Source organism: Octodon degus, unplaced genomic scaffold (assembly GCF_000260255.1).
Source record: "Octodon degus isolate 3935 unplaced genomic scaffold, OctDeg1.0 scaffold00250, whole genome shotgun sequence".
Lineage (NCBI taxonomy): Eukaryota > Metazoa > Chordata > Mammalia > Rodentia > Octodontidae > Octodon > Octodon degus.
Window position 1 is genome coordinate 2,729,458 of NW_004524826.1, and position 24,412 is coordinate 2,753,869.

Consider the following 24,412-nt stretch of genomic DNA (forward strand, 5'->3'; position numbering starts at 1 on the left):
CAAGGCCCATCTTCCATGGGGGCTCTCTGATCACCACGACAGAGCTTCTTTACAGCGACTCCATCGTCCCCAGGTTTTCTGCCATGTCACTGCCTGTATGCACCAGTGAGGCTGCTCTGGACTCAGTGGAGGGGCTGGAAAGGCTTTGTGTTACAGGTCGGCTGAGCCATACTTGGCCCTAGGAGGTCAGTTCTCCCACGTGCTCTGTGGCCCTAGTGGAGCTTGCTCGGTGGTCGGCCTTAAGGGGAGGAAAAGTCAGCCTTGGAGCACACTGGCCACCACCAACCCAGCGGGGAGTGCCTGGCCGTGGGGAGACACTGTTCTAGGTCTACACGGGCCTGAGCACAACCGGTTCCACTAGGACGGTTCTGGCAGCGCCCTTGGGAGCCTAGGCTCTCTGCTCCTGCCCTGGGTAGGTCTGGCAGCGGTCCTCCTCGGGGTGGCTCAGGCCGCCCACAGGAACAGTGCGCAACCTGGGCAGCCGGCCGGGCGGGCCTGGACCCAGAGGGTGGGCCGGAACTGCGGTGGGGCCGGCAGGTGCGGGAGCGGTCGGTCCCGGGGTGACCTTGCCCCAGCCGGGCTGATGGGTGGGCCTGCGGCCAGAGCCAAAGGGAGGTGTGAGGGCAGACTGGAAGGGAGATGCCCCCCTCCTCGCCTCGCCCCGGCTCGGCCCCTCCCCGGCCCCTCCCGCGGCCCCAGTTGCCACCCGCGCACTCCCGCCGCCCTCCCGCCGGCTCTGGGCGCCTTTGTGCTGGCCCCATATCCCGCCCCCTGGGGCCCAGGCCCCGCCCCCTCTGGCTATTGGTCAGTGTGCAGCCGGTGGGCGGGCCCCGCGGCAGAGGCGCGGTATATGTAGAGGTGGGGCGCGCGTCCTCAGCCACCTTGTAAGCTCTCTGTCGGTACGTGCGCGTTCTGGGCCTGCCGTCCGCCTTTCCGACCGTCCCTCTGTCGCTTGCCCCTAGCCCACCCCCTCTGAGGCTGCGGAAGGCGGGGGTCCCGCGCGCGTACCCGGCGGCAGCAGCAGCGGCGGGTCCGCGAGACCCTGAGGCGAGAGCGTGCGCGGCGCTACCCGCAGTCGCAGTCGGCACGGCCCGGTCCCGCCCCGGTCCCGCCCCGGCCGGCGCGCGCGTCGCGCACTCGGGCATCGGGCACCGCAGCGCGGCGTGAGCCTGCGGAGAGCCCGCCGGGGACGCCCGAGCTGCGTGTCTGCCCTTGTGGCCGCAGACCACCACCATGGCCCGCGGGAAAGCCAAGGAGGAGGGCAGCTGGAAGAAGTTCATCTGGAACTCGGAAAAGAAGGAGTTCCTGGGCCGGACCGGCGGCAGCTGGTGTAAGTCCCCGGGTCGGGGCGCGGGCGCGGGCGAGGTCTTCTCTCATTCCGGGCGTCGGAGCCCTTCCCTCCCAGGAAAGCTAAGGCTCCGCGAGACTAGGTCTGTCTCTTTGGCCACATCCCGGGCCCTTTGCAGCGTGAGGTTTGGATCCGCGAGGGAAAGCTCAGGAGGTAGTCGGGTGAGATGCAGGCGAGGTTGTGTGCGAAGCATCTTTCTTGTCGACACACGTAGATACTTAGGAGGGAGCAAGGACAGGGAGAGGGAGGAGGGATCCTTGCACACTGCGGCGTTCCAGGGCCATGGTTGGAGTCTTCACAGCCCAGTGCCCGAGCTCCCCAGACATACTCCTGAGTTTAAGCGTTGGCCAGAAACAAAGCCAAGTTTGATTGCTTTCAAGGTCTCCATGGACAGGTGTAGCCCAGTAGCTTGGTTTGATGACGGCCAAGGGTTAGCGTAATAAATACCGTACACTGCACAAATGCAGAAACAACCAGCCTCAGATTTTGTGCAGCCTGTTGCTTCGTTGGATAGACTTCCCAACCGCAGTGAAAATGAGACGCTACTGGTTTTTTTTGCCTCCCAACACCCCAAGGATGGCTTTCTTTAAAAGGTCATTTTGAAGGGCAGAGTTGTAGGCAAATCCATGAGTCGTGACTGCAGAAGGGAGGGAGGGAAGTCCCCCGTGCTGCATCGCTGCCCCCTCCCCCTCCAATATCATCATCTTCATCACCACCACCTCTGCAGTCGATGAGGGAACCCTGAAAAGGGGCCGCTGCGGTGTTCCTGTTTGTGAGGATCTGTACGAATCAGAATGAGTCAGGGAAATAGTGCTTGGCTGACATTTTGAAATGGAAGAAGCTGGAATATATGATTTTTGTAAAGAAAAAAAATGCTCCCTGTAGTGAGTCTCTCAAGACTGAAAAGTAGAGGGTTAATAATGCATCATACTTCAAGGTTAGTCAAGGTGAAGCCTCTCTGGTGTTACTGAGAACACAGGTGTCCCTGAGCCCTGGGAAATAGGGTTTGTTAGGGTTATGGCCTTTTATTTCATCTTTCATTTTATTTTGAGGAGACTAGTGCTCAGGGAGATTATGATCCCAGTGTTTCAGGCACAAGGGCTCCCTGTGCTTCCTTGATAGGAAAGAGAAACCCTGAAGTCCTGTGAGGTGTGCAGGGTGAGAAGCTCCTGGCCAGGGCCATCTCCTAGCAACTCCTTGCAACTTGAGCAAGGCCTAGGGGTGCACTGCGGAACAGGGCCTCCTGCCTGAGTCAGCTGGGGCTTCTGTCTCTGGTGGTCTGACCTGCTCTAGGTTTAGGGGGCTAGCGGCAGCATGAACTCCAGGCATGTTGTGAAATTTGCCCTCTAGGGTTTTTCCCCATCATCCGTATATTTCTTTCCTCATTCCAATTCCATGCTTCCTCTAAAGATAGCATTTGCTTTAGAGAATAAGGCAGCATGGACAGCTTGTTCTTCAAGCCGCGATTTAATGAGGCAACACCTTCAGGGCTAGGAGAGTTAATGTCTGGCTTGATGTCACATCCAGGCAGGGTACCAACACACTGATTTGTGAGTGCAGATGTCTCTTCTTTCCTTCCTTTTCCAGGGTGCAGGTGCTGGACTAAAAATGCAGGTTTTCATTTTGTGCTAACATGTCTGCTCCTTTCTGACAATGTGAGGCATGAGAGAGCCTCTCTTGGGCAGAGGAAGTGGCCGCGCTGGCTGTCTCGTGGAGATAAAATGTCCCAAGGGCCCAACACAGATGCCCTTGGGATGAGGGCAAAATGCCCTTGGCTCAGTTTTGCTTGTAGGTAGGTTTTTTTCCTAAATCAAGATGGATGCAGGAGACTCAGGCCTGTCACCTGGTGGAGAAATCACAACATACAAATCACTTTGTGCTTTTCACCTTTTCATTAAGTTAATACAGGCATTAGCGGAGTTTTGCATTTACAGCTGGACTCGGATGCTTTTTTTCTGCCTATGACCTTTTGAAGGGTAGTTTTTTTCCTAACTGAAAACCTCTATATTACTTGTTCTTTATGGAGGGAAGAAAAATTGCTCCAAAGGGGAAATTGCCCCTGAAGCTTATCTACAACTCCATAGTGCCACCCAGGCACCCTCTACAACTAATCCTCCAGCCTGTTTTCTTTTTTTGGAATAGTCCCTGGTGGCCTATTCCTGGAAGAGCCCACTCGTAGGCCCACCACACCCGCAACCAGGTGACCTCACGGAGTAACTGGGAGATTTTGCTAAGTAACATCTTGGAGAGGAAAATTTCTTCCTTCTCTTAGGGTGTCCTGTGAGCAGAATGGAAAGGCTTTGCATTCTTGAGTTTAATCCGTGTGCTTGCAAAATGGCTTATTTTCCCATTGCTGTATTTGTATTTTGGATGGTATCATCAATTATGTCACTTCCTATGTTGTTTGAAGTAGGTATTTGGAGTCCAAGGAATGCGTATAGAAATGTTGGTGTTATTAGAAATAACAAATGTGATTGAAGCTAAGAGCACCAAGAGGAGACTGGGGAGGAAGTATATGGCTGTGAATTGGGGTGCCAGAGCTCCCTTGCTGACTGTGTTATACCAATTCTTGCACCTCTTCAGGGCATTCACTGGAAAAATTTTCCAGATCTCTTGACGTCACAGCCTTGCCATTTGCCTACTGCTGCCTGGTTACAGAATGCAGCACTTAACCCTTGTCCTGCTGCAGGGAGCCCAAAGCTGGGCAGCTCTATAGCTCTGCATTATGCAACCTTTCGGTGTTGCTTATCTTTGCTTTTGCCTCTACCCTTTTCTTTGTTCTTTCATAGAGGAGGAAAGGGATTATTTATAATTATTTTTGTGGTGGCTTTTCTGTGTTTTGCTTGTTTTTAACAACTCTGTGGCACCACTGTCCTGAACTATTGGAGAGCTGGGCTTTTGAATGCATGGGGTTGGGGGTGAGCCATGTGATGAATTCCCACAGTCTGGTGCCCACCCTGCCCAGCACCCACCCCTCACTAGTGAATTTTCTTTTCAGTAAGGTTCTTTTTTTGTTCTGTGTCTTTTCCCTAAGGCCCCATGCCGAATGCATAAGATATGGATCTTTTTGGAAGTAACCTAAGTCTCTTTTGTGCAATCTTGTGTCTGATTCTATACCTTACAGTTGGCTTGTTCCCACTTTTACATTCACATGGGGTTGTTTGGCCAATAGGACTGCCAGGCAGTGCCTAGTACAGCTTGTTACTCTAGCTAATCTGGGAGATAATCCTGGTAAACCAGTAACTGATAGCTCAGTTTAGTTTTTGACCTTTTTTCCCCCCTCTATTTACAACTATTTCATCCTCTGTTCTGTTACTGTGTTAACTATGAGAGAAAGCAAATGCAGATCTTGAAGGCAGTCAGGAGAGATGACATGAGAAGTGTGTGGACCAGTTTTATGTAGGATTTCCTTTTTGTTTGTTTTGTTTAATACCCCCCACCCCATGAAAAAGAAAATGTGCTCACCAATAATACACATTAATGGTAGAGTGGTAGTGGAGAGGAGGGCAGGTTTCTGTGTATTTGTCGCTCTCTTATGCATCCTGGCATAAAAACCCTCAAGCACTTAAGCAAATGGAGAAGCAGCAGAGCTTGGATTGCACTATTTAAATGTCAGGGGATAAGCCAGCAAAGAAAACAGGTCTCCAAGGAGATGTGTGTCATTATATTGAATGAAATAAACACGTGTCATTATATTTAAGATGTATTACATAAGCGCTCAAGTACGGCTTTAGATTTTTTCTGGTGATCCTCATTTTTGTGGTCTTTGTTTTTTAGGGAATAAATATTTCTAACAGAACCTTGGTTGTAGCTGAATCTTTCTCCACCTCCAGCCTCCAGATAAGAGCAAGCGAGGTTCCCCCTCCTGAGCAGCGTTGGCGGGCCGGTGGGAGAAGTCTGTTCCTTGGGGGAAGGTTACCTTTTACTCGTGTACGTGTGACGCCATCACGCCTATGCCTGTGTGTTCTCCTTGTAGTTAAGATCCTCCTGTTCTATGTGATATTTTATGGCTGCCTGGCTGGCATCTTCATCGGAACCATCCAGGTGATGCTGCTGACCATCAGTGAACTGCGGCCCACCTATCAGGACCGGGTGGCCCCACCAGGTAAGTCCACAGAGACAGGGTGTTTTCCTCCAGAGGTAAAAGGGATCTCCTTTTTCCAGTTGAGGAGGGTGGGGGGGAAAAAAAAACCTTTGGAAATTGTTCTGCAATCCAGCGTGGAAAAATAGGAACTTATTTCTGCTCCAGCCATATCTCCTGCCCGCATTGCAGGCGGAGCTCATGGGGTTGGAGACTTGTTATTTACACAGCTCGGAGTGAGGGTGGCAGGCCAGTCCTTGCCCCTTCCTGCTCCTCTCTCATCAGCTCTGTGACTGGGCATGTCTGCTCTGGGCCTTGGGTATCTCTGGTGTCCCTGGCCCTGGTGCCCCAAAGGCCTGACCAGCTCTGATCCTCCCCCCTCGCCCCCAGTCACTCTTGAGGGGCCTGTTCAGATGAGTCCTGTAGTAAAGGCAGTTTGGCTCCCCTTTTGAAAGGTTAACTCATTTTTAGGGTTGACTAGAAACCCTGAAATAGGCCAGCTGTGCCCAGGGAGAGGAGCCTGGACTTCAGGGCTCTGTTCTCCCACCTGCTATTAATTAATAGTTTGACCTTGAACAAAGAACACATTTCTCCATATTTACATCCATATTTTTAACGAGCCCCATTTACTTCCTTTGTAAGTCCTCTTTGTAGTTTTAACTATTTCTTTTAGCTCTAAAAATTTAAAGAGCAGACAGGTTATCTGTTCTTATCATAGTAAATGCAAACTCCAGCCAGGTGTGGAGATCCAGCACTCTGGGAGGCTGAGGCAGGAGGATCACAATTTGAGCCTGAACCTGGGCAGCTTAGTGACTTAGTGAGACCCTGTCTTAAAATTAAAAATAAAGAGAGAGAACTGAGGATGCAGCTCAGTGTGAAGGTGCTGGGCTTAATCCTCAGTAATGCCTTTCCCAAAGGAAGAAAATACAAACCTCCACAGTCTTCTGCTCTTATTTGCGTGTCTACACCAGTCACACGTGTCAAAGGTTCATGGCCCTTGTCCCTATGTGGACTCTTGTAAAAGTTGTCTGAAAGATCTAGAGGGGGCAGTGTCGTGCAGCTTCCAGCTTCCTCTCTGTAATGACCTTGAGGTGGCTGTGCCTGCTTGGGAGTGGCTATGGCTGAAGTTTGATGACAGCTATATGTAGAGGACAATGTTGAGGCCACATGCATGGCACCAAGGCCTAGGTCAAATGCCCCTCCCTGTTGCAGACTCTTTCGGCTGCCTCTGGGTGTGGGGAAGAAGAAAATCTTCACGATAGGGTGATGGCAACATTGTCTTTTAGTTTTTACACTGTAAGAAAAACCTCAGTAAATTTAAGTGGGAAGTGGAAAAGTAAGATGCGTAAGTATGTAAAGTGATTTAAGCTTGCTTTGTAATCCTAATCCAGCTTCCAGCAGCAATTTCCTAGCAAAAAAGTGGGTCTTCAGAAGGGTTGAAGGCAAGGATTCTGATGTACAGATCAAGTTAGAGTCTTAAATGAATGTGTTTTATGTGGGCTTCTGTGATAGTAAATCAAATTTGTCTTTTCATGTTGTCTTCTATTAGAATATTTACAGTAGCATTAGTAATAGTGACATAATGTTGATCTTTTGTTTTTTGTGTTGTCACCTAAAAGTCACTCTTCAATCATATTTTATTTATAATTCTTTCACTCAAAGCCACAGATGACTGTAATGTGAAACGTTTTCTTTCATTTCCCAGTTTTAAAACAATGGTCCTTTATAAACTTTAGAGATTCGGCCTTTAACCGATTAGCACATTTTCTCCATACTCCCTGATAAAAAGGGAAATTTCTCCTCTGAAAATAATTAGCTCAACTACCCACCTTTGAAAGTAAGAACGTGCAGATGACCTTGACGTGACCATCTGAGGTGCCCTGTCCTTCCAGCCCCCCTTCTGTCCAGCCCCCCTTCCCTAAAGACATGTTCTTAGTACCTATATTTAGTGTGTTCTCAGCAGCTGGACTGACCTGACAAACCCTCACTTCTCCAGAGGAATGCTAGTGGCTCATCTTGGAAATATGTGTTCCTGTCCTTTGGTCTAAGTCACAGGAGAAGTCTTCAGTCCCCTTACTTCCTACTGCCTCCTCTGTGTTCCTTCTCAGGAACTTCCTTTGTCTTTCTGTTATCCATTGTGTTATTGAGAGAGCCCAGGGGTCCCCCCTTTGGCCCCTGTCAGGTTTTTCTTTGCCTCTACCAAGCAATGTGACATTCACTTAACAGTGATGGTAACCTTCTGCTAGATTAGCCAGTGCTGGCTGCTGAGAAGTATGGCCTTTGGGTGGCCCCTGACCCTGCTGGACCCTCCCTGTGGCATCTTTCAGAACTGGTGTTAAGAGTTCAGATTCTGCAGAGATGGTAGCAATTCCTTAAGTTGCACACTGAACAAATGCGAGGAAGGACATCTTCATAACTTTTCGACTTCAATTTACTATCTCTAAGCACCTATTTTTGTGATGACGATACTCTATGGTGATTAAGTGAGGTGATGACTTAAGGGTCGCTATTGAAAGCAGCCTCCATTATTTCTTGCCCTACGCCTCCTCTAATGGTAGCAGTTTCTTTTCAGATACCGAATTTTCAAATTGTGAGCTTTGGCTAATGCAGCAGGGATATGGCATCGGTGTACCTTAGCGCCCTCTGCAAAGCATTTGGGAGACACTGGGTTAGGAAACACATTGGAAAATAATTTGGAGTGATTCTAACTCACATGGCATTTGTCCTGTAATCTCTCCCCTGAGGACCTGCACTGTTGGCAGCTGTCAGGCTGTCAGGCAGAGGAGGTCTCAGGACATCTGCTGTGGTGGGCACAGCCTCTGGGTCTGGTGTGAGGAGGGCTGGGCAGGTGCCCACACTCATGCCCACACAGCCCTGTACTTGCCTCTGCGTGCTTATTTAGCACTCCTCGCTGCCATCACTGCCTGGACAGTGGTGTCCTAGAAAACACTTCCCAAATGCTGCCACCCTCTCTCCACCTACTTGGACTCACTTAGGTGACCGTGTCCATCCCCAGTGGGGGAATCCCACTGCCTGCTTCCTGCTAAGCAGGTGTGGTGTGTCCTCCCATCCTGCCTTGTCAGATGTGGGTGGGTTTCTGTTTTGCTTCTAAAGCTGGCTTACTGGGGACAGAAGGGTCACACTACTGGCACAGTGGTAGCCAGAGTGGGCAGAAGAACAGCCGGGACCAAGACCAGCAGCCTGTGCTGGCAGCACATTTCCTTTTCAGCATGTGTAAAAGGGAAAGATCTAATCCCAAACATATTAGGGTTCAAATTTGCTTATCTCAGCGCACTTAAGGTGCCTGAGAAGTCAAATGGTAGTCTTAGAAAAGCTTTATTTCCCTAAATTTTACTATACTGATATTTGTTTCACTCAGGTTTTGCTTTTGTTTTTGTTGTCTGAGACAGGGTCTTCTATGTATGTAGTCCAGGCTGGCCTTGAACTTGCTTTGTAGCCTAGGGTGACCTCAACCCTGTGGCAGTCTTCCTGCCTCAGCCCCTGAGTGCTGGGATTATAGGCTTGTGCCATGACACCTGGCTGTCACTCAGGTTTTGAAAGGGAGATTAAAAACATTAGGAGTGATTATTTAAAGGTATTAATGAGAATTTTTCTACTGTCTCCTGCTGGAATGCATCCATGGGTAATTTCAGTGACAACTATGCCCGACTCACTTCTTTCCTTCTCCTGCCTTCAGATGGATCCTGTTAACCTCTTCCCAGAGTTTGGGGCTGTGGATGCATTAGCATTGGTGCCAGTTTTGGTTTCTAGAAGCTGCTGTCAGCCTGTGCTTTGGAAAAGGCCTTAGGGCAGGGAACTCTGGCTTCTAGAGCTCAGCTCCCCTTGCAGCTGTTTCATTCTTTCTAAAGACAAGGATGCAACTCCTAAGTCACCTGTTGGGTATGCTGGAAGCCTAGTGAATAACTTAAATTCCCTCTTGGAAATCTGGCTTGGTGGTACATGCAAGTTGGTTATCAGCACTTGGGAGGCTGAGGCAGGAGGATTGTCCATTTGAGCCCAACCAGAGCTATCCATGAGAGCCTGTGTCCACACAGAAAGCTGCATAAATCTGGGTCTCTGTTCTCATTTGGGGATGAATAAGCAATGCAGAGATCTTTAAGCGGGACCAGGTAACTAAGGAATGATGGGGTGTGTGTGTGTGTGTGTGTGTGTGTGTAGCTACCTTGGTGACATTTTGCGGCGCTCAACCAAGGACAGGCTTCTAGCTTAGAGGGTGGCCGTGGTAAGAGCATTAGTCTCACATTTTAATATTTCAGGACATTAGTAACTTCATAGGTGTTACATTTTGCATCTAGACAAATACATTGTGTTCTTATTCTTTACCTTGAACAAAAATGCGTTGTTGTAAAATAATAGGAGGTATCTGTTTGTGCTTTACCTTTACTATTGGCACAAACGCATTATGAACTACAGTGTCAGGCATAGTGTCCTGTCTGTGTGTGCTTTAAAGACGGAGCATCCATACTAAATAGTTCCTCCTTTGCTCCTGAAGGTAAATACAAATATATGACCATCAAGAAAGATCTGATGATAGTGTAATTCCATAAATGGAGAAAAGCATTTGATCTAAGGAATGAGGAAAGCTTTCTGTGTGCTGAGGGGTATTTAGTACCTAACTAGGTGGTAGAGGCAGTTGAGTGATTTCCTAAGACCTCTGTAGGAACAGAATGCAGGGTGTAAATGTCATCCTCCCTGAATGCAGGGGCATTTGTTCCCAGGAGTCACAGGCTGACCCGGAGCGGAAAGGGTGGGTCAGAGGCAAGTCACTTCCGGAAAACAAAGAGGCATCTGTTCCTGTGTTCTCTGTTTTGTTATTTTGTTAGGTGAGTTGGCAGGTGTACTGTAAAATGAAAGTGAGTAGCCAAGTCAAGCAATAGTATATACAGAGTAGCGTTTGAAAGGATGTGTGTGTGTGTGTGTGTGTGTGTGTGAGAGAGAGAGAGAGAGAGAGAGAGAGAGCGAGCAAGCACGAGAGATTGAGATTTAAGTCCTATCCCCGTCCCTGATTCTTTTAATAATAAGAAATCACGTTTCCTTGCCATGTGACAAGGGTGTAGTGTGTGTGCCTGGATACGTGTGTTAGTTTGCCTCCTGTACTTCCTTAGTCAGATGGGTGCCACCTGCAGGTTCCTGTGGAAAACCACATCTGTTCAGAGCATCAGGTTTGTGATTCATCAGCAGCGTGAAATGACAGGTAGCAACGGCTGTGCTTTGGGATGCATCTGAGTAACCGCTGCAAGGTTACAATGGCTGCAGCGTTGTTTCTAAACTCTAAATGTTTTGTAAAGTAGAAAAGGAAATATTAAAATTTCAGCATCTGGGCATAGTGCCACACGCCTATAGTCTTGCCCATTCAAGAGGCTGAAGTGGAGGATGGCTGAAGTTCAGGAGTTCAAGACCAGCCTGGACAATTTAGTAAGATCCTATATTAAACAAATAAACACGTAAAGAGCTGGGCCTATTTTATGTAAATTGAAATTCAGAAAGCTGGGGAGGCAAAAGGTTAGTTTCCTGGAATATGATTTGAAACCACAAGTCTGTGATTGGGTGTTCTGCTATTTTTGGCCTCTGAGAATTACCATCCCGAACAAAGCTCACTCTTGTTCCAAGGTATTGCTAGCAACTTTAAGGAGTGGACAGTGGGGGAGGGCTGAGCCCAGTGGATCCAACCTAGGGTGTGAGCAGCAGACAAGAACACTAGTCCACAAGGTGGGACTGGGGTAACCTCTGGGGAGGGTTATGGTTGAGGAATTTGAGTGTGGATTTGAAGTAATAAAGTTGCCAAATCAAATCCTGTTCTTTTCTGTCTTCTTTCCTGTGGTCTGGTAAAAGTGTAGTGAATGATGTACAGGGTTGAGGCATCCTTTCATTTGCCTCTTGTGAATAGTTAATTGCTGTAGAGAAATTCCTTTGAAGGAAATAGGTTTTCCTAATGTTTTGGAAAGGATCTCATCAGCAGTGTCTCCAAATCAAGATAGAACAGAACAGGACAGAGGACTGGCCTCTGGGGCTTCCAGGAGGGGCAAGTCCCAGGCCATTGTGCTCTGGGTGAAGAAAAGGCTGGGGCAGAGATGATGGATGTAAGATGGAGAGACCTTCTCAGTCTGGGGAGAGGAAAGCGGAACAGACCAGGGAGGCAGGGGTCCTCAGCGGTGGCCATCTTCTGTGTGTGCAGTAGGTGTGTGTGCTCCCTAGTGAGTGTTTGAAGAGCGCGTTGTGCAGCCTAAACTCCAAGCATTGATAGCTTTCTGGAACAACATTTGGACCACAAGTTGGATGTCATAAAGGGTGGCCACTAAGGCTTACATGGCCACCTTTTAAGACCCCAGAGAGACTGCAGAGGATGACATCAGCTTATGGAACAGAGCTAGCACAGCTGAACTTCTGGTCACCCTCTGCCACATGGCAAGGCCAAGGGAGACTTTGGCCCGGATCTCACCTGCTGGGCAGGTCACGGGAGCTGAAGACTCCATGCTTAACTGTCCATTTGCCTCGTGTCATGGGTTTGCTGGTCAGTGGAATGAAGTCAGGATTCTTCAGGTATCCTCTGTGACTGCCATGGTGACATACTGACTTGGCTGGGCTTACGTCATGAGCTGTGGAGGATTTGGGCTTCGGATAGAAATCGGTGTGATCTCATTTCTTACAGGCCTTATCGAGAGACACACGACGGAGGGTGCCGACCACTGAACACCTCCCATCTGGGTCAGTGGTAGCCCTGCCTGTAAGCGTAACCCTGGCCCTGCTCACAAATCTGATTCCAGGTGATGGGTGACAGGTGCCACTGGGAGGAAAGGCAGGGAGCTTGGTGTTAACTGTAGCTGCTGGGCTCCTGCAAAGTGCACTGCACTGATGAGCCAGAGGAGCTGAGGTTTGGCACTTCCCTGGCATGAGGGAACAGAAACCCACCCCATAATCCCATCTCCTTCCTGTTCTCCTTTTCTTTTCTCTTGTCTGTCTGTCTGTCTGTCTTTTTGAGACAAGTTCTTATTGTACTGTGCAGTTCAGGTTGACCTTGAGCTCACTATGGAGCCCAAGCTGGTCTCTTTAACACCCTCAGCCTCCTCCTGCCTCAGCCTCCCAAGTGCAAGGATTTCAGGTATGCACCAGCGCACCCAGCTTTGTTGTCCTTTTCTCCCTGGAAGTGTCTGATGCGTGGCATCATTACTCTTCCCCCACAGTGGGGCCCTGAAGAGAGCATACAGAAACGGCTACAGGGAACACGCAACACTCACATTACCATTGGTCACGAGCTCTCAGTGTGACCTTCTACGGTTGCTTTCCTCTTTCTGTTGGTTGAGTCACTCTCCATATCTCACACTGGGTTCTCTGTTCTCTTTAGTAGTTTGGTTTTTCTAATCATAGGCTCTGCCTGTGGCCCACAGCTTTTGTTCTTGTCACTCCCACACTGCCAGTCAGCTAGGGGGGCTGCTCTGTGGTTTCTGACATTTGATCTCCTTCCTTATCCCCCCACCCCTTAGCTGTCCGCCCTTCTCTTTCTCAGCCCTGCCTGTACAGGGCTTCTCTGTCCACTGCCGCCTGACAGGTGCAGAGCACCTGCTGTCGCTGGCTTTTCCTGGCCTCCTGAGCAGGTCTGCACTCAAGGCTCCATTCCTCCTCCACTGTAGGGTTCTCAGCCCTGGCTGTGGGCCTTCTGCTGGGCTGTCCTCAGGTCCACAGGGCACCTTAAGTGTCTTATTCACAGTTCTGGCCAGGATGCCCAGTGGCCACTTCAGCTGCCTGGAGTAGGCCTGCGTCCCACTGCTATGGGCAGCAGCTGTTTCCAGGGGAGCTTGGCTGGCTCTGATTTTTACTGTATTGCTTCTTTGTACTGCCCATGATCACAGTGCCGGTTTTCTAACCTAACATAGACAGAGATTGTTCAGGATATATTTAAATCATTCTAAACATAGGAACAATTTTTCAGGGTTTGTGAACTTTGTTTATATTAAACCGAAGCGTGTTTTTTTTTCTTTTTTTTTTTATGAGCCACTTCCCCTTCGCCTAATTTCCATCACAGTTGAGAGCTTATCTCTGCCGCATTCTTCAAATTCTGTTTCATCTTTTTTGAGATGATTTTTGTATGATTTTTGTTTTGTTTTGAGACAGGCTCTCACTGTTGTTCAGCCTGGCCTTGAACTCATTATGTATCCTAGCTGGGCCTAAAATTTGCAGCAATCCTCTTGCCTCAGCCTCTTAAGTGTGGGATTATAGGTGTGCTCCACCACACCTGCCTCCCTTTTTTTAAAAATGATCCTTGACCTCACTCCTAAGTCTTTGCCTAGAATGCTCCTCTGCCCAGCTCTCTGCTCATATATTTTCTTCATCCCCGTCCCTTCCATTTTTCTGGAGAACCATGGCCTTGGAAAAGCTTACTCAGAGAGCTCGCTCTATTATCTAATCACTATGGAAGCTCAAAGCGTCCTCCATCGCTAGAAAGCAACAGCTATGTGGTCCATCTCCAAACCTGGCTCTCAAGCCCCACAATGCTGCTGCTGACTCTTGTTACTCTGGTTACCCCATTCCCTTTATTCATATGGTCATCTTCATATCTGTGTTACATTTTCCCCACTGTTTGATTGAAGTTCTGAGAGCAGTGGTTCTAAACCAGCAGCGCTTGGAGATCATGCTTGTAGGCTAGAGCCTGCCATCCTTCTGGGAGAGGAAGATTGCAGACCTGGCCTTGGGCTGAGAGGCTTCCTGTGGGCAGCCCGTGGGCGAGAGCGCTGCAGGTGCTGTCCTGGCCCACAGGAGGCAGGGGAGGACACCAGGGTCCCCGGAGGGTGGCATGTGAAGGCTGCATATGGTGGCCCACACTGTAATCCCAGCACTCTGGGCACTCAGGAGGTTGAGGCAGAAGATCACCGAGTTTATGGCTGGCCTGAGCTACATAGGAAGACCCTGTCTCAAACAAACAAAAACCCTATGACATGTGTTTCAAGAAAAAAACATTACAGTGAAAGTGCCATTCATCTCCCATAAAACATACCTCCTCATTTTGAACACTTGTTCCCATCATTTTTGCTACTTATTGAAGCAGTCTGGAAGGCCTTTTTCCTGAGTGTCTTTTCATGGCTGCCTTTATGTCCGGAATCCGTTCAAAATGTGGATGGCCATTTCAGTCAAAAGCATCACTGCGCATCCTCATTTACCTCCATCAGACCTGGAATGGTGAGATTTCTGGCTCTTCTCTAAGTGAAAACCACTATGAATAATAAACATTTTGAGACAATTTGGGACATCTAGCTGCTCAACTAAAGTCATTCATGAAAGAGAACTTCCAGAACTGCTTCAGAAATTGTCAAGAATAGTGGGATAAGTGTTTTTGAAGTAAGGGCAATTAATGGCAATGTTTTTATGGTAATTTAAAAAAAATTTAATATTCAACTTATTTAATGTATTTGGTTGCTGTAGGGTCTCACTACACAGCTTGGACTTGAGGTGATCCACCTGCTTTCAGCCTCCCCGGCACTGGGATTATAGGCATGTGCCACCATGTCCCCAGTTAGCCTGCCCTGGGGGTGGGGTGGGGCTGGTGTGGCATGTGGTGCCAGGGATCAAATTGCTTGTCCCTGAGCTTGCCTAAGCTTGCCTGGGCAGACTGAGCTAAATATGTTGAGGGGAAGGTGAGAGAGGTTGGCGCTCTCACTTGCCCCTCAACATATTTTTATTTATTTATTTTAAATTTTTTGTATTTGGTACAGGGTCTCACTACGCAGTTCAGATTTGTAGCCAAAACTTGTAGTTTTAGCCTCCCCAGACCTGGGATCACTATGCCTGGACACTGGCCAGTGTAGTGTACTCGAGGGTGGGGCTGGTGGGGCTTGGTGAGGATCTGGTGCCAGGGATCGAACCACTGTCCCTCCGTTTGCCTACGGAAGCACTTAGACCACTGAGCCGTCTTTATGGCTCTCAACATATTTTTAGATCACATTTTGTAGCTACTAATGAGTTAGAATGAGCCAGTCACCTGGGCCCAACGTAGTGGTCAGATTTGAATCAGGTTGCCAGGGGTAGCACATCAAAATAATAGGATGTCCGGTTAAATTTCAGATAAACAATGAATAAAAGGATGGTTGGTTGAATTTCAGATAAACAATGAACATTCTGTGGTACAAGTACATCCCTATTAAGCTATTATTGATTGAAATTGATGTCTCACAGGTCATCTTGTATTTTGTCTGGCAGTCTAAAAGTTGTGACAGGCTTTCCCACCAAATTGCTGTACAACATTGCTCTGTAGTATCCACATACCCATTTAGGTACTAAAGATTCAGATTTACAAAGTGAAAACACATAGCACACATACTCGCTCAGACTTTTCAACTGGTAACTGCACTTGTGTCGCAGACTGTCTAGTTTAGGCTCGAAGGTGTAACTGAGGTTGTAAGAGTTAAAGAAGTATCTTGAGAAACATCCAGAGCGTTTGGAATGGTTATAAAGCCACTGACCCAGACTACAAGGACTGTGTGCTCACAGGTTACATGTTAGCAAGGGAAAGCCACCTGCATGCATTATTAACTAGAAAACACATTCTTAAAAGATGTATGCACACACAAAGGTATTAGAAAAATGATAGGCTTTGGGAAACTGCATACATGGGTTCCACCTTCTGCGCTTCTTCTTCTTTTTTTTTTTTTTTTTTTTTTTTTTGATGGAACGGGGGATTGAACTCAGGATCCTGTGCTTGCCAGGCAAGTGTTTATTCTACTGCGCTATCTCCCTGGGTCCCTGCGCTTCATTTTTATTCATGAACTAGAAGTAATGCCTACTATGAGGGAAGGAATTTGAATAGTGTATCATAGCAAGGCATTATCATTCTTAGCTATTCAATCTAAATGTCATAGTGATTTATTAACGTAGGCAAGCATTTAACCCATGTATTTAGGTCAGGTAGGGGGTTATCAAAATGTATGTTTTATGCAGGAAAAATATGCTTTTAATATTAAATAATTGCAGTTGGTGTCCCATGAGTGACTTCCTCTGTGTCTTCCTAACTTTTGCTTCTGCCTAGGCTTAACGCAGATTCCTCAGATCCAAAAGACCGAGATTTCCTTTCGTCCTGCTGATCCCAAGAGCTACGAGGCCTATGTGCTGAACATAATTAGGTTCCTGGACAAGTACAAAGATTCGGCCCAGAAGGATGACATGATTTTTGAAGATTGTGGCAGTAAGTAGACTCATCATAGATGCCTGTGGCCAGTTTCTCTTTCATTAATTCTTTTCATTTATGTTAATGTTTGAGGAAAATTTCAGAAATAACTTAAAAGAGTGAACTCTAGCCATATTGAGAAGATATGGTATTAAACTTTTAAAATACTCCTAGATGCTGTTAGGACCCCAGGACCACAGGGACAGTTTTATTTCAAATACTCATGCAGAAGTCCAGCTGCTTATTTCTCAGTCTTCCCCGTTTCAGAAGCTCTCCCTGCCAGGAGGAGCATAGGTCCCTTTCTGAGCATGGTGACTCGTGTAATTAGCTACCCGCTGATACTGATGGATGAGGAGTTATGGGTACATTTTACAATGCAGGTCGTGTTTGGACCTGTGTTTGCCGCTGAACATTATAAGTAAGGGGATAGGTTATAAAAGATGAAGAGTGGACCTGGGGGCTAGCTCCATGGCAGAGCACCTGCTTAGCATGGAGGAGGCCCTGGGTTATACTGCTAAGTGATAGACATGAGTACATTGCTTCCCATTACCTGGGGAATGAATTTCCCAGGTTTATTTTTCATAACTATGAAACAAAAAAGTCTTCTCAGAAATTTAAGTGATACCAGCTGTTCTTTATGTGGAAGACTAACATTTGTTTTTAATCTTGGGTAAATTGCCATTTTTAAGTCCTTGTGGAAAGATACATAAATTTAAAGGAAATGTTTTCTTTTTTTTTGTACTTAGTACAGGGTCTACAGGTTCTCACTATACAGATGGGACTCCTAGTGATCATCCTGTTTTCAGCCTCCCAAGGGCTGGGATTACAGGCCTGTGCCACCACACCCAGTCTCAATCACCTTCTCAGCATGCCGGGATGGCAACCCGGGATTGAACCCCAGGACTCTGCATCTGCTTAAGCAGGTGCTTTAATCCGCTGAGCTGTCTGGCCCACCCAAGGAAATGTTTTCACTGTGAACTTTTTTTACACAATTTAGACAAGTCTTTCATCTTACTTGGCAGTAACTTTAAAAACCCAGAAGATAAGGTTGAATCACTTCAAAAGGATTACACTGAAGCATCTTAACATTTGAAGGGAAAATAGTAAACTTTAAGAAATACATATTAAAATAATTATAACAAATTATAAATGTTAATATTATTTGAAATAGATATTTAAATACTTGCATCATTTTCCTGCAAAATCTTTTTAACTTTGAATTTTATGTTCTATGAATGCTGACTTTTATATGAGGTATGAATTAAACATACTAAAATAATATTTTTTGGTTAGGTGCTTTCAAAGGCAAATGTTCTCATAAAAAGATTTTTTAAAAATTTTTTAAAAAAATATATATTTAGGGAAAGTTTGACAGGGTGTTCAGGGTCTCACTACTAGATTGGACTCTTAGTGATTTGCCTGTTTAACCTCCCAAGAGTTGGGATTATAGGCACATGCTACCACACCCAGTCTCAATTGCTGTTTCAGCATGCCCTGGGGGCGGGGTCAGCACAGCAGGCTTGGGATCGAACCCCTGGTCCCTGTGCCTGCTTGCAGACACTTTATTATGCTGAGCTATTTGGTCGGCCCTTATGAAAACCAACTTTGGATTGTGAATGAAATTGGAAAAACAAAAATTCTGTTCCCTCTTTTACTGTTTAACATGCATTTAGGGGCATAACTCCAGGAGATTCTAACCAAAAAGTTCTCAGTTTCAAAAATTATTGACAGTCTTTTTGGTTTATTCTAATTTTGATGCCCCTGTTACTGAGTGAAGCTGGTGCTGACCTGTATAAGTGATGCTGCTGTGAAGCTGTTGATCCACTTTCCCTTCGGGCTTCTCAGTGGCTGAGTAATCCATTATTGAGAGGAAGAAGAATACTGTCAGGGACCAAATGTGCATTACCAGGTCCAGGTACTGGGAAGCTCTGAGGTGGGGCTGTGTCTCAGCGATTGCATTTGGTAAAGAGCTTTCCACTTGCGGGCCAGAGATGAGAGGCAGCTGGAAATCTGTGGTTCTCTTAGCCTGTGCTGTGCATGGAGCATAATCCTTTTTCAAAATAGAAAGCCATGACAGGGAACACAGTCCCTTTTCCCAGTGGTGCTTAGGGAAGTAACGGTACAATGTGAAAATACCACTTGTCCTTTCAGCTGTGCCCAGTGAACACAAGGAACGAGGAGACTTTAACCATGAACGGGGTGAGCGGAAGGTCTGCAGGTTCAAGCTTGATTGGCTGGGCAATTGCTCTGGAATAAATGATGAGACTTACGGCTACAGAGATGGCAAACCCTGCATCATCATAAAGCTCAACCGAGTGCTGGGCTTCAAACCAAAGGCAAGTCGTGTTTCTAGTGACAGGTTTCAGAGGAGCTGCTCACACTTCGGATGAAGCACTTCACCGACGTGAGAATATGAGGAAACCTTAAAGTGTATTAAGTGACAGTTTGGAAGCCCACTCAGTAGAATAATGCCAACGATTTTATGTTTGATCTGAACTTCTGAGTGTAGGGTATGATTCTCAATTTCTAAAGTTAGAGAGAGAAGTCAAATTTTGGAGGGAGCCCTATGGTCCTGTACTTAGTACTTCTGCTTAGTACTTAAGTTACAGTTTCTGCAGCATGGAAACTCTGAAAGTAAAAATAGAAAAAATTTTTAAATTTAAATATCTCCTGGATTGGGCTGGCCTAGCTTGTGCACAGTGCTGGGTTCCAGTGACAATCTCCCGGGTGTCCAGTCCTGTTCTGGGTTTGGGCCTATTGGAGCTGAGCAGGTGTATTATTCTTGTTATCTGGTAACCTGAGAAAAAGTTCTTTTTTTCTGAATGATGAATTTATTGCATAAAATAAACTGAACACCTAGGCCGAGGTTTGATAATTATGTTGCTGGCTTTTTGCAGCATAAACATGGTAAACATTACCCTAGATCACTGGGAAGTTCAAGTGGCAACTGCTCACCATTTTGTGAGAATAAATTAATTTTTTTAAGGGAAGAAAAAAGTATTGGAGCTTTCTCTGCTTTTACAAAGGTGGTGGCTTCTCTCCAGATCATGTCCTCCGATTATGTTTTTTGTTTACGCGTGGCTTCTGCCAGCATATTTAACCTCAACGTGAGTGTTAGGAGTAGTATTTTATTTATTTATTTGGTAAAGGGTCTTGCTATGCAGCTTAGGCTTGTAGTGGTCCTCCTGTCGCAGTGTCCCCAGCACTGGGATTATAGGCGTGCGCCACCATGCCCAGTTTTGGTGGCTGGCACTGAGTGCCTGGGGTTGTGGGGCCAGCACTGCTGTTGTTAGTTCTCATAGGGATTTTCTGCAGTGTATCGAGTTACACAAACAAGCCAATTTCTTTTTTTATTTTTTTTGATAGTGAAAGTATACTTTATTTGTAATATAATAGCTGCCAGAAATACACTGGTATTAATGTGCTAGAGTGAGAATAGAAGTAGTCATTCTGTCCTAAGGCTTCATGTGCCTATTCATGAAATTCTGAAGAAAAATATTCTACTTCTTCTCAGCATTATGGCTTAGGAGTTGAATTTTTTTTGTCCATAATAAAAATGCAATTTTGGTTGCCTCAGCCTTGATTATTTGTGAAGGATGGAACTTTTCAAAGCCTTTAAGTAAAACACTTTCCTCTATTTGTGTTAAATATTGATTATAAACAGTGTAAGAAATTGGTAGGGCTGGCAAGGAATCTCAGTGGACTAAGCACCTGCTTAGGCAAGCTCAGAGATGGGTGTTCGATCCCCAGGTACCACATGCTGTGGCAGCCCTGCCTCCAGGCATGGTGGGCATGGTGGTTCAGCCTATAATCCCAGTGCTTGGGAGGCTGAAAACAGGAGGATCACTAAGAGTCCAAGCTGTGCAGTGAGACCCTATACCAAATACATTAAAACAAAACAAAACAAAACAAAACAAAAAACTTGGTGAGTCAGTTAGTTTGATAAAACTTGTATCCAAATGTTCATGAGGGCTGGGGAGATAGCTCAGCAGCATAAACACTTACCTGGCAAGTGCAAGATCCTAAGCTAATCTCTGCCCTCCGGAGTCCTTTGCCTTTGATGTTTCTTATCATAGACATTTGGGGATGTTTGCACCTCACAAAGCCTCTTCCCACACCTAGGTATTCTATTAAGTGATGAATTCTTCTTTTTTTCTTTCTATTGCAATTAGATGCCATTTGGTCATGGATCACTACTTCTATCTAATTCGTCACTCCCATTCAGATCTTGCCTTTTGGCAATGGCATGTGCCCTAGCATTCCACTTGGTGTGCCTGTGTCATCTTGGGGCAAATCCTGGTGACTTCCTTGATCACTAAGCATTTTCCCTTCCAAAAGAGTCAACTGTAGATAATCATTTTTCTTATTTTCCAGAGTAAAGAGTAGTACACCAAAATACAAATTCTTTACTGAGAGAGTGAAGAACTGTCCATTTATCAGACTCAGGTCCGGTGTATATTACATCTGCGGTCCAGACTCTGCACATGTCATGTTGACATGAGCCAGTGGCTGTCCTCCACCACTTCTTCTGTGGTAGATTTAGCCAAGGATGTCTGAGGGACAGCTGTGAATATTTCATGACAGCAGTTCATTTTCAGCCTGTTCTCTGGATCCTTTAATGGACTCATCTTTTCTTTCAAGCAATGCTGTCTTTAAGCTGTTCTACTTATACTTTTCTGACAGAAAGAAATGCTCCTTAGATGGTAGCAGTCCCCCTCCCTGTCCCTGGAGATGAAAAATGAGAATGAAAGCCCCCTTGCAGAGGAAAAAGAAGGGCATTTTGTACCCCTGGCTTAGGAGGAAAGCCCAAGTATCAGTCAGCTTTGCCGTTATCATGATCTTAGCAAGCAAGGAGCATTATGATTGGAAGAGTCTCTTATTTCTCATTGTCCTTGAGTAAGGACGCATTGTGGGTTCCCATGACAAGCTCCACAGAGTGCTACGCTGTACCACAGCTTAGCCATGCTCACAAAACCAAGGCACTCACTTTCCTTCAACACACTCACCAATGGATTTCCCTAGCTTGGCTAAGGGGGTCACTCATTTTGCTGTCCTGATGTGTTTTATTATTTTGCGATCCATATGTTTTTCTTTAAAAAAAGGCTGTATGTTTTACTGACCGAAGTATGCTTTATCTGTAGCCTCCCAAGAATGAGACTTTGGAAACAGATGTTTACGGTATGAAGTACAACCCGTATGTTCTGCCCGTTCAGTGCACTGGCAAGGTAAGGACACTCTAGGATTACTGAGGGGTGGGAAGCTGAGTGGATGCTGGTGTTTTAAGATGGAGTACAGTTTTAATATAGCAAACAGAAATGTCACTCTTGGATATGAATCTCAGAAAGTTAAGCTCTAACTCTACTGGGTGGAACTTCTTCAAAGGACAGAAAGATGCAGCCAGAATAAAATTGTTTGTCAGTTTCTCTGTTGGTGTAAGAAATGCAAATATCTGAATTCAGTCTATTGGAAGAGAACTGAGAGGTGAACTAACCCATAAAAATGCTTGCACCTGCCTATAACATTTGTTAGTAAATTGGGGCCAGCTTTTTTTTTGTTTTGATGAAGTCATGAAAAATATTGACATGGCTTTCTTTTAAAAAATGTTGGAAGGTTTAAAGTAATAAGATGTTTTCAGCCTAGATCTAAAAGCAGACAGCTGATGACAGTTGTTTAGAGAGAAAAGGCAGAATTAAAGCGAATCCCCAATGCCATTTTAGGCTGACATCAAAAAAGAAACTATGTAAGACATGATAGGCAAATAGGTAAACATTTGGAGATGGTAGCGCCGACACTGGTTGTGCCCACTCAGCCTGAGCATTCTTCCACTGTTGCCTTGCTTCAGAGGGAGGCTATTGTTGGCTTAAAGAAATGCTCATTTGCTTTTGCCTCAGTGTCCCTGTTTGCACAGTGAAAATAGCTTCTTTCTGTGACCATTTCTCAAGACTGGTGCGACTAGGCTGGGTGTGCGTTCTTCCTGCGGCATCCGGTCCTACCAATGTCTTCCAGCACTTTGTCCCCTACTCTGAGAGCAAGCTGAGTGAGGCATACCTGGATGGCTTTTGCTCCTCCAGAAGTAGCCTGCCAGCTGCTACCTGAGGTTGTGCCTGGTATGTATGTGTACCATTAACACTGCATTTCACTCTTGGTTTTAGCGAGAAGAAGATAAGGATAAAGTTGGAATTGTGGAATACTTTGGACTGGGCGGATACTCCGGGTTTCCTCTGCAGTATTATCCTTACTATGGTAAACTCCTGCAGCCCAAGTATCTGCAGCCTCTGCTGGCCGTACAGTTCAGCAACCTCACCTACGACACTGAAGTTCGTATTGAGTGTAAGGCGTACGGTGAGAACATTGGTTACAGTGAGAAAGACCGTTTTCAGGGACGCTTTGATGTAAAAATTGAAGTTAAGAGCTGATCACAAGCACAAATCCTCCCCTCTAGCCATTTAATAAGTTAAAAATTACAAAAACAAAACCTACTAGTCTTGAACAAACTGTCATACGTATGGGACCTACACTTAATCTATATGCTTTACACTAGCTTTCTGCATTTAATAGGTTAGAATGTAAATTTAAAGTGTAGCAATAGCAACAAAATATTTATTCTACTGTAAATGACAAAAGAAAAAAATAAAAATTGAGCCTTGGGACGTGCCCATTTTTACTGTAAATTATGATTCCATAATAACTGACTTGTAGTAAGCAGTGTTTCTGGCCCCTAAGTATTGCTGCCTTGTGTATTTTATTTAGTGTACAGTACAATAGGTGCATACTCCGGTCATTTTTCAAGCCATGTTTTATCATATCTGTTTTCTACTGTATGTGAGCAAGGTTTGCTGTCCAAGGTGTAAATATTCACTGGGAATAAAACTGGCATGGTACTTTTTTTTCCTTTTTTTTTTTCCTCTTCTGTTTGGCTCTTTCAAAAGTAATGGCCCATCAATGAGCAATTTTAACACACTCCATAGTCTTCCCCTGTATGTTAGGTATTACTTTATTTTTTTTCTCCCTGGGGCTTGGGGGGTGGGGTGGGTTGTCATGGGGGAACTGCCCTTTAAATTTTAAGTGACACTACAGAAAAACACAAAAAAGGTGATGGGTTGTGTTGTGCTTTGTACCGAATGCTGTCTTGACATCTCCTCCCTGGTCCTCCAGTGTGTTCTAAAGCTGTGTCTGAGATCTGGCTCCGCCTGTCACTTTGGTTAGTGACAGGGCTGGTTAGTTTGCTCTGTACATTTTCTTTTCCTTTTTTCCTTTCTCTGGAGGCATCACATGCTGGTGCTGTGTCTTTATTGAATGTTTTAACCATTTTCATGGTGGAAGAATTTTATATTTATGCAGTTGTACAATTTTATTTTTTTCTGCAAGAAAAAGTGTAATGTATGAAATAAACCAAAGTCACTTGTTTGAAAATAAATCTTTATTTTGAACTTTATAAAAGCAATGCAGTACCCCATAGACTGGTGTTAAATGTCGTCTATAGTGCAAATCCATGTTCTAACATATGTAATAATTGCCAGGAGTACAGTGCTCTTGTTGATCTTGTATCAGTCAGGTTAAAACAATGGACAATAAAAGAATGAACACATTCCTCATGTCCATGATTCATTCTTGTCTAACTGCCCCAGTCTGTGACTTCTTTACTTTCTGTCCTGCTAATTATCCAAGATCTTGAAGAAGTACTGGACCTGAAAGGAAAACATAATTTCATTAGTTCACAGACTGAGAGCTGTGTCTCTGTGGCCACTGGGTGGGCATCTAGGCACACCCCCTCCCAGAGAGAAGATGCAGCTCCAAAGAGGCAGAGGGG

General features: G+C 45.9%; 2 protein-coding genes across 2 annotated transcripts in view; one reads left to right on the plus strand and one right to left on the minus strand.

Moving 5' to 3' along the window:
* Positions 1–866: 866 nt before the first annotated feature.
* On the plus strand, positions 867–24,190 carry Atp1b1 (ATPase Na+/K+ transporting subunit beta 1). The gene is made up of 6 exons (XM_004646054.3): positions 867–1,330; positions 5,325–5,453; positions 16,465–16,620; positions 18,754–18,938; positions 21,744–21,827; positions 22,755–24,190. Exons 1-6 carry the CDS (start codon positions 1,234–1,236, stop codon positions 23,016–23,018), a joined length of 915 nt encoding a protein of 304 aa, XP_004646111.1. The 5' UTR covers positions 867–1,233; the 3' UTR covers positions 23,019–24,190.
* Positions 23,507–24,412, minus strand: part of Nme7 (NME/NM23 family member 7) — a gene marked incomplete at its 5' end in the record, with an annotated part of 185,758 nt that continues 184,852 nt past the window's right edge. The window contains one exon of the mRNA XM_023706324.1: positions 23,507–24,290. Coding sequence (XP_023562092.1) covers positions 24,258–24,290 — 33 coding nt within the window. The remainder of the gene's footprint in view (positions 24,291–24,412) is intronic.